Raw genomic sequence first — 9,812 nt, 5'->3', positions numbered from 1 at the left:
AGAGGTTTTTTTACTTGGTTCTCAATATTAGGGTTTTATATTAAGGTATAAAATTGGTGGTATATTGAGAAAGTGTCTTAAAATATTCTTCAATTTCTCTAATTGAGGAACAAGGTATCTAAATTAAGAAAAATCAGTTGTGAATTGATTTTATCTGAAATCTTTTTAAATTCTTACTGTGTTCTTTTAAGTTAATGGAGTTGCTTGGAGCAATGAAACGCCTAGACAGAAGAGTCATACATTTAATTGCCGGATGATGGTGAAAACCTCTCATGATCTTTTGGAAGATGTCGGCAGCCACCAGGATATACGTCAAAGATATGAAACGATGCAGTGCTTTGCTTTATCTCAGCCAAGAGCTATGATGGAAGAGGGAGAAGGTAGGAAATTTTGTGGAATTACTCTGCAGAAAAATTGCTTGAGTAAAGCTTTTTGGTACTTGATATATGTTGTGAAATCTGCAGCTTCTGCAGTCCTTTTGTAAGTAAGGAGGAGAATGCAAAAATTCTTCAATTCTTACTGTCTGTACTTTCATTTAACAATGAAAGATGCTTAAATAGAATAAACCAGGAAAGAAATTAACGGAGAAATGTTCTCTTTTAAATATAGATTTGCAGTCCTGTATGATTTGTGTGGCACGACGTATCACAACTGCAGAAAGGGCTTTTCCAACAAACCCAGAGAGCTTTATTACAAGACATGATCTTTCAGGTGAGAAATAGACCCAAGATGAAGGTGTGAAGGTAGCTTTTCTTTTTTTCTTTTGGCCTGTGTGCTCTTTTTTTAAATACATGAAGTATGAAAATAAACGGGGTGTCCATGGTGACCAGCAGCTTTCGTACTGAGAATTCCCAGCTGGTTTTTGCAATGTACCGTTGCTGGCAGAGGGGTGTAACAACAACAGAGGGCTGTGTGTTCTGTCCCTGTGCTAGCATGCTGTTGTTTGCAGGTTGGTATAAAGCAATCTGTTTTAAGTTGGCAGCATTTCAAATGGTGGTTGTTGTGATTTCCTTTACACATAAGAAATATTTTAAATCATAACTGAAGCCAATAAAAACTCTTTAGAACACTTATATTTTTATACAGTACGTGAGCTTAATGTTTACAGTGTTTTATGCTGTTTAAGTTGAAATACTTACGTAATCTTTATGGGGCTTTTTCAGATGCCAGTTAGTGTTTGTGGTGGTCTTTTGTGGCTGTGGATGGTTGTACTGTGTCTGTATCCTTTGGGTGCCCCTCACTGGAGACTACGTTACTGTTTTCGAAAGCCCTGGCATTAACCTGTGGAGTCTTAACTCTCTCTTACGCAGTTATCAAAGTCCCTTTGAATATTGATGTTTTAACAAGCAGTGTCTTATTCTCACATGGCAGATAATTCATAAAAGTAACTTCTGCATACTCAAAATTTGATGTTAGGCTGATGAGCAATTAAAATGGTGATACTGGAACCTTCTGAAATGTACCATGTTTCATCAAAAGGATTAGGATGGTCATAAAGAGTTTAACTTCTGTATTTTCTTTCCTGTTACAGGCAAACTCGTCAACATCGATACAAACTCATTACGGTCTTCCATGAGACCTGGCTTTGAAGATATAATTCGCAGGTGTATTCAGAGGTTCTTATGCCATAACGACGGTCAGTCCTGGTCTAACAAACGCCACTATCATGAAGGTAAGAATCTGTTTGCGGTGTTTGGCTGTACTGCTTCTCCTAGTGGCTGCATGTGTTTCTTGAAAAACAAAAATGCTGAATTCTGCCCCTGTTCGTTCTTCTGTACTTTTTGTAACTGTTAATTGCTGAGCTGAAGGACGGTGGCCTCTTGAGAAATCGGGATTTTGACGGAAGTTATTTTGATTTTTCTAATGCATCTGTTTTGATAATTTTCATGGAAAATATCAGGTATGTGATCTGGGAGCCTGAAGTAAGCTGTTTCTCCGCAGATGGATGAAGCAGTGACAGTGACTGCTTTGTTTGTCTCATAACATGTAATCCTTAATTATCATTAGTTTGTTATTTGTGTTTAACCTTAGTTTGACTTCAATTCATCCTTTCTTTTGTGAAAGGTGAGCTCACTAAAAGTGGTAAGTTGTGTTGATGACTTTTTTTCTTGTTCAAGATACAAGGGTTCAAAATATTTTCGGTGTTCCAGCGCTATGTATTTTGTAATGCTAATTTGATAACCTTGATAGATAAAGTGAAGTACAGCCACTGTCTTGAGTAAGAAAGATGACATTTCCTAAGTTTACTGAACTCAGGCCTTTTTAAAGGATTCATGAAGAAATTTAAGTAGAAGGGATATTAAATAAAGAGAAACTGGCAGAAAATGGAGTTTCTATTCCGAAGTTCTTTGACTTAACTGATAAGATCCTAAATTAACAAGAAATTTGGAGCTTAGATTAAAAACAATGTTTTCCTCAATTTTTTGACTGAAATAAAACTTTAGAATTTAAAAATACTTTATATGAAGGTTTCCAAGTTTAATTTCCATTCCATATTAATTACCTGTATATTTTAGTGCAATTAGTATTTAAGTGATGATTTGTCCTTCTCCCTAAGGAGAAGCTTTGGAAACCTGCTAACCCAGCCTTGGAAGTCTGTTACAAATGCAGAACTTTGCCAGCTGTGCGTGTGGAGCACAAAATACTGCAGCATCAAAATAATCTTGTCTGCTTTTATCATCCCTCTGCTAATCTAGGAGAAAAAGTGGAATACTTCCTTTTTTCTGAATATCTATTTTAGGTCTGAATTTTTATTTTGGTTTTTTTTTTATTTTTAAAAATTTTCAGCACATGACTGGTATTACGTTAAAACATCTGTAGCACATGTATCAATACCATTTGGGTTTTTAAATATGAACTATATTTCTGTATTTTCTTTACAGCTTATACACAAGGTCATGCTGAAACACCACTGTATCGTTTTTCCTTAGCGGATGGTACTGTTGTGACAGCGCAAACCAAGAGTAAACTATTTCGAAATCCTGTAACTAATGACCGCCACGGATTTGTTTCTACCCACTTTCTTCAAAGGTAGAAGCAGTGGTATCTGTTTGTCATTTAAGTGTCTCAGCTTTTAAAAATATATCTGACCATGAAGATACCTGGAAAAAAACCCTCAACAGTATATAAGAATATTTTATCTGTTTAAAACTCAGAGCGGGAGTAACTTGGGAAGCAGAGTTTCATAGCATACAAATAAAAGTGTCAGGCTAACCCCGACCCTTCAGCTTAGCTGTGTGGCAGAAAGACAGTCACAATCAAAAGGCGGCTTTTTCCTCTACCTGCACTGAGCCCGTATTAGGTATTCATTATTCTTCTGGGTTAACATTTCTAATGATGAAGCACTGGAAACAGAAGTGCTCAGTTACATGCTTTATCTTACTCTTTTAATTGCAGACCAATTAAAAAGACAACAACCCCCCCCTCAGATGCATCACTGATGACTCAAAGTTAAATGTACCTTAAATAGCACTTCCTGTGACCTGTGCTTCTTGCTTGCAAGAATAATTGAAATGCCACCCTGGAGGGAATCTGTCTGCTTCTGGCATTAAAGTGCCTCCAGATGCTGAAAAATGAATGCTGAGATTGTTCAGGGCATCATTAGCGTGCACAGTAGAATGGTGTCATGCATTGGCTCAGGAAGGGAGTAAAAGAAGGGAGATATTTGATAAATCTGACTAATGACTTGATAAAAGCCTTTTAAAAGGGTGATAGTGTATGTTCCTGTAACTGAAATCACCTGAAGGACCAGGCACTTCTGCAGTGAATAAATGAGTGGAATGGCTTAGCTCTGCTTCTGTGGAAGCTTGAATTCTCACTGCTCTTTATGAAAAAATATCTGGAAACTTATTAAATAATGCTAATCTTTGTAGTCTTTGTAGCACATGATTCCAAGTAAGGTTTTAATTTGTTTTCTTGGGATTTCTGGGGATGTTGTTGAATTTACAGGGAACAAAACGGATATCGGCCAAATACTAATTCAGTCGGACAAAACATCAGAACACCTGTGGCTGGAAACACAAATTCTGCTGGTGGTCTTATGAACATGTCACCTGCCCAAGGCGTGTCAATGCAGAACAGGAGCTATGGTATGGGAGATCCCAGTGCAGTGGGTCAGCTCAGCAGCACTCGATATGGAGGCCCTGGTAATATGGGGCCGGCGAACTCTGCACCTGGAATGCAGCCCTCTGCTTATCAGAACAACAGTTACGGGTTAAACATAAGTAGCCCACCACATGGTAGTCCTGGTTTAACTTCCAACCAACAGAATCTAATGATATCTCCTAGGAATCGAGGGAGTCCAAAAATGAGTTCACATCAGTTTTCTCCAGTTACAGGTATTTAATTTTTGCTGTAAGTGTTTTTTTTTAAGCTATGTTGTCTCACTTTTATCCGCATTCCATCTTTCATCCTTTTTAACAGTTCTGTGTGACTGTGTATGGGTTACATAAATGTAATATACCTGATTTAATATTTGAAAATAATTAACTCAAAGTGGTAGTCGTATCTAATCTAAAGGAAAAGTAGATGCAAACAGTACTGTAGTCCTAATAAGTTGATCTCTGTCATGTGATACAGGTATGCACTCTCCAATGGGATCTGCCAGCAACACCAGCAACAGCACTTTCTCTAGCAGTTCTCTTAGTGCTCTTCAAGCCATTAGTGAGGGTGTTGGAACCTCCCTTTTATCAACACTTTCTTCACCGGGTCCAAAATTGGATAATTCCCCAAACATGAGCATAGCTCAGCAAAGTAAAACGAGTACCCAGGACTCCAAAAGCCCCTCTGGTCTGTATTGTGAACAAAACCAAGTGGAAAGTTCCATCTGCCAGTCAAACAGCAGGGAACTCCTTGGTGAAAAAGAGAGTAAAGAGGGAAGTCTGGAGGCATCTGAAAGTCAGAGAGGACCATCTGAAAGCAAAGGGCATAAAAAACTGCTTCAGCTACTCACTTGCTCCTCAGATGAAAGAGGACATTCTACAGCATCAAACTCTCCTTTAGACTCAAATTGTAAAGAGCCTTCTACCAATGTTACCAGTCCTTCAGGAGTTTCCTCATCTACCCCCGGAGGGGTATCTTCCTCCTCAAACATGCACGGGTCGCTCCTGCAAGAGAAGCATCGGATTTTACATAAACTGTTGCAGAATGGCAATTCTCCTGCAGAGGTAGCCAAGATCACAGCTGAAGCTACTGGTAAAGACACGTATCATGATGCTAGTAATACAGCTCCATGTGGAGAAAGCACTGTCAAACAGGAGCAACTGAGCCCAAAGAAGAAGGAAAACAATGCTTTACTAAGATACCTGTTAGATAAAGATGATGTAAAGGACCCACTTTCCAAAGAGTTGAAGCCTAAAGTAGAAAGTGTGGATAATAAAATGGGACAATGCAGTAGTTCTACAATTCCTACTTCTAGTCAAGAAAAAGAGATGAAAATAAAAACGGAACCAGTGGAGGAGGTACAGTATCATGTAAATGGTGGTAGTGAACAAAGCAGTATTTTCTTTCTTAAAAAGGTCTGTGCAGATGGTGTGAAACTCTACACTCGGGTTTTATTGCCCCTGAAAAAGCACAAAGAGAACTACAGGGTGTGTATATAACCAAGAGTCCTGTACTGAAGTCGTGGGCTAAGTTACACTATGATTAAGGTAGCGTTTATTTACAAATCATTCCTTAAAATCAGATCTTTAACATCTGCTGTTTCACATTTTTATTGTCTATTAGGAAATGGAGCTGTAACTGCCTCTGTAATTGGTTGGCAGTACAGTAATGGAAGGTAAAACATGATTTGGTTTTGAAAACACAAGACACAGAAATGTGTATACTTAAATACTTGAAATAGCTATAGATTGGTTTTAGCACTCTTTTTTTTTATCCTTAAATGAGGAAAGAAACATATATATCCAGCATGCAAATAAATATGTGTATATTTATTAGCTTCAGTGTTTCTAGAGTTGAAATTTTAGGAGGTGTTATGATATAGAAGACTAGATATCACCGTGGAACAACTCCTCTGAGGGCAGCAGTACGCTTGTTAGAGACACTCTTCCTAAAATTATGAGGTGTGGTTAATATTTCTCTTGGACTTAGTCCCTAAGTCAATTTGGAACCGCTTCAAAGTATTACTGGCGAGTGTGACAGTTTACTGAAAACATGTTGGTATCTGAGAACTTTGATGTCCCAAGTCAGCCATAACACGTAAATAACATATCATCGCACAGTTTCTACATAAGCTCATGGCTGACTATAAAGGAAACACCTTAGAACATTTTTTTGAAGGGAAGCCACTTAAGGGAAGTCACTCTCAGCTGTGTAGTAGTACCCAATGCGTAGTTTCAGTAAAATACTCTAAAAAAATATATAGCGAAATGGTATCTGAAGTTCTTTGGAAATCGAGAGGTAGCCCAAGGTGCTGTCAGTGAACTCAAACATTTGTCTCCCAGTTACATCTTTTAAGATGAATGAGGAGTTAATAAAAGCTGAAGGATAGCTAACGGAGAGAAATAACCTCGGCATTTTTCTGTGTCTTTTTCAGATGAGTGGAGACTTGGATAATTTGGATGCAATTCTGGGTGATCTGACTAGTTCAGAATTTTACAGCAACGCTATGTCTGCAAATGGAAATAACCTTGCAACAAAGCAAGCATTATTTCAAGGAAATGCTGTATTGGGTAAGGAATTTAATCTAATAGCTCTGTAGTTTTAAAATCAGGGGTTTCATCTTACCTGATGTAAACATAATGCCTACTCAAATCCTTAGAGAATATTTTCTTGATCTCCTGTATCTTCAAGGGCAAACGTAATGCAAAATGGCTCATTATGCTTTCATAGGCTACTGTGTCCACTATTAGCTACCTTGACAGCACTCATCTGCTATATGCACAATGACTAACGTTACCTTCAGTTCCTTCTGTTATGGCTGCTTCTTGGTCTGTTCAACGTAGCTTTCTCAGAGACAAGACAGCAGGAAAAATGTTTTGTGAGCTGTCAGTTAAAACTGAGAATTTTGGTTCCTTACAGATGACTAGGGAAATAATGTGGGATTGGGGGCAAGCTTTTGATTTCCCACTTACTCTATGTGAAAACATCTTGTGGCCTGCAAATTCTAATGGGTACTCGTCCTTGCCATCGAACGGAGAGCCCGCCCTTAGCAGTAAGCTGAGTAGCAGGGAAGGACGACCTTGCTAACGGACAACTATCATTGCAGTTGTCACTTCCTTTTATAAAGCTGGTCCTTTCTTGAGGATGTAGGGCAGTACATTGGTGAGGTAGCCTAAGCAGGTGAAACATGGGTAATGAAAACTGTAAAAACAGGTGAAAGAACCTGTAAGGTCACTGATGCTGTTGGTTGTGGAACACAGCAATTTTTTGGTTAATTAATCCAGATAGGACACTGCTCAGCAACACACTGTGTCTGTATTCCACCTGTTCCAGACAGAACCATTCAACTCCTTTCTCTCTCCATGGCAGAGTTATCTGGAGGCTGGGCAGCCCACTCACATATATCAAGGAGTCCGTAACACCAGTGTGTTCCACAATGCTAAAACATGGTTCGTTACAGAACTTAAATTAAAATGAACCTTTGTATGTCTCGGGCCAAAGAGAATTGCATTTGACTTTTCCTGTAAAAGGTCCTAACTATGTACTCAAAATGTGATTTATGTAGTTAGAACATAAGCGAAACAACTATTCCTGGCTTGTTTAAGGTCCATTATATGTGCCCATAAATAGATCAGACTTATTTATGTATGTCATTAATGGTACTTTCTATTTAAAACTACAGTTGGGTGCATCTCTTAATTCTTTAACAGGTATGAGGAGCCCCCAGGCTGTGCAGACTACCCGCCCCCCTTTCAACAGAGCCATGTCTTTAGACAGCCCTGTGGGCTCAAGTGCTCCCGTGAGGAATGTCAATGCCTTCTCCATGTTACAAAAGCAAAACTTGATGGGTGGAAGTCCAAGAATGATCGAAAACCAGGAAAATTTTGGAGCAAATCTGGGTTTGTTGATTGTGTGCAAATAGATCTCATTGTACAGGAAAAAAGCTTTTCTGGAAAACGGGTTGCAAGACTGTAATATGAATTTTGGTTAGAAGAAATCTTAATATCAATTTTATAATCAGCATATAAATACTTTAGTACCCCTAGCTAAAGTAACATCATCACTGTTTACTATCTCTGTATTATTACCAGTACTTTACTTTTGTTTAGTAGTTATTTTTCACTGTCTTGAATTTTGAATTATGTTTTTGGTATTTGGAAGCAAGTACAGGTCACAAAGCCAGTGAGTCGTTAATATTTTCAAGTATATTTAGATTAATATAGTTTGATGATTTCGGACTTGGCTTGGTAAGCTTTAGACGCTTTTTAGGAGTTCAGTGAATTGCTGCTCTGTCATTGGCAGGTATCCTTGTTGGTAAAACAAAACAAAACCCCATAAAAATAATTCTGAAACCAAAATATGCGATGTATTCCAGGTGAAACATTATTGTATTTTCTGCTGTTCACTATAGCAGGTGCTCCCAACAGAAACGTAGCGATGAATCAGCATCAGTCAGGAGACTGGGGGCTGCCAAACTCGAAGGTGAACAGATTGGAACCGACAAGTTCTGCTTCGATGCTGAGACCAGGACCCGAGTTCAGCGCGTCCCTTCCCAGGCCCGCGGTGGGTGGCTCTATGGCTGGGCTGCCCGTTCGCTCCAGTAGCATCCCTGGGACGAGACCGATGCTGCAACAGCAAATGATTCACATGAGTAAGTGTGCACGTTTACTGTCCTGCTTAGCGCGATCTCTCCAGTTGGAGGCAGCATCATTCTTCATCAGTTCTCTCTGGTTTCGGTAGAACACTAGCTGTTCATCCAGAGGCATTTCGAGGTAAAGACTGTTACTGTTCTGGGACTTTTGGTGACTTTTTGATGTTCTTTTTGGTTTTGTTTTCTTCTGGTGATATCTGTGTGTTTCATACACAGGTAATTCATGCTGAGTCTCCAGATTTTTGGGGCATGATTTCTGTGTATTTCTTTAGTGCAGTACATCTCTGCTGAATCCCAGGAACTAAATGCCCTCTTATCTATGATTATATTTGAAGATACTCGTATTCTGATTAATTTAATTCATTGTGCTTGATATAGGATAGATACGGTTTTTGCTCTTGTTGATAATCAGGGGGTTTTCAAAGCTTTTTCTTAAATATTTTAAAATTCTTCTCACATGGAGTATCCAAATTTCACATAAAGCCACACTGCAAATACAGGTTCTCTTTTAAATATTCATGTTTGTGTGGGATTTCATTTGCCCAGAATTCATTGGCCAGAAATCTATAATTTTGGGGGGGATGTAAAGTTGCTGTATATGTCAAGTTCCTGTTTTAGGGGTTTAAGGAGTAGAAGTAGCAATTCTGCTGTAGCAGGGTAGCAGCTTTAGATCACTGTCATATTTAAATCTGTGGTTTATCAGATTTTTGAAATTATCTTGAGCGTGAGCTGGGGAATGTATACACTTTAAAACATACTAATGGAAAGTTCGTGAAGCTGCTTGACAATTCCTGTGATCTTCCACAACGTGAACACTGGGAGAGCAAGATGACATGTTGTTTCTAAAACACACACAAATGTTTTACCTCACAGGACCAAATGAGATAAACATTGGCATGGGAGGGAACCCGTATGGACAGCCAGGACCATCTAACCAACCAGGATCGTGGCCTGACAACATGCTGTCCATGGAGCAAGCATCGCGGGGCTCCCAGAACAGGTAGAATTGGGAAGGGTCTTAAGATAAGTTTAAATACAACTGTTAACTGTTTATCGGAAG

General features: G+C 38.9%; 1 protein-coding gene across 1 annotated transcript in view; it reads left to right on the top strand.

Moving 5' to 3' along the window:
• NCOA3 (nuclear receptor coactivator 3) overlaps positions 1 to 9,812 on the top strand; it is an 18,076-nt gene that overhangs the window by 3,332 nt on the left and 4,932 nt on the right. Inside the window, exons 5-14 of the mRNA XM_010144056.1 lie at positions 192 to 380; positions 610 to 711; positions 1,532 to 1,672; positions 2,883 to 3,030; positions 3,949 to 4,337; positions 4,579 to 5,459; positions 6,536 to 6,671; positions 7,812 to 8,000; positions 8,513 to 8,752; positions 9,626 to 9,752. Coding sequence (XP_010142358.1) covers positions 192 to 380; positions 610 to 711; positions 1,532 to 1,672; positions 2,883 to 3,030; positions 3,949 to 4,337; positions 4,579 to 5,459; positions 6,536 to 6,671; positions 7,812 to 8,000; positions 8,513 to 8,752; positions 9,626 to 9,752 — 2,542 coding nt within the window. The remainder of the gene's footprint in view (positions 1 to 191; positions 381 to 609; positions 712 to 1,531; positions 1,673 to 2,882; positions 3,031 to 3,948; positions 4,338 to 4,578; positions 5,460 to 6,535; positions 6,672 to 7,811; positions 8,001 to 8,512; positions 8,753 to 9,625; positions 9,753 to 9,812) is intronic.

This window comes from Buceros rhinoceros, unplaced genomic scaffold (assembly GCF_000710305.1).
Source record: "Buceros rhinoceros silvestris isolate BGI_N320 unplaced genomic scaffold, ASM71030v1 scaffold209, whole genome shotgun sequence".
Taxonomy (NCBI): domain Eukaryota; kingdom Metazoa; phylum Chordata; class Aves; order Bucerotiformes; family Bucerotidae; genus Buceros; species Buceros rhinoceros.
This window is presented reverse-complemented; position numbering and strand designations above follow the sequence as displayed.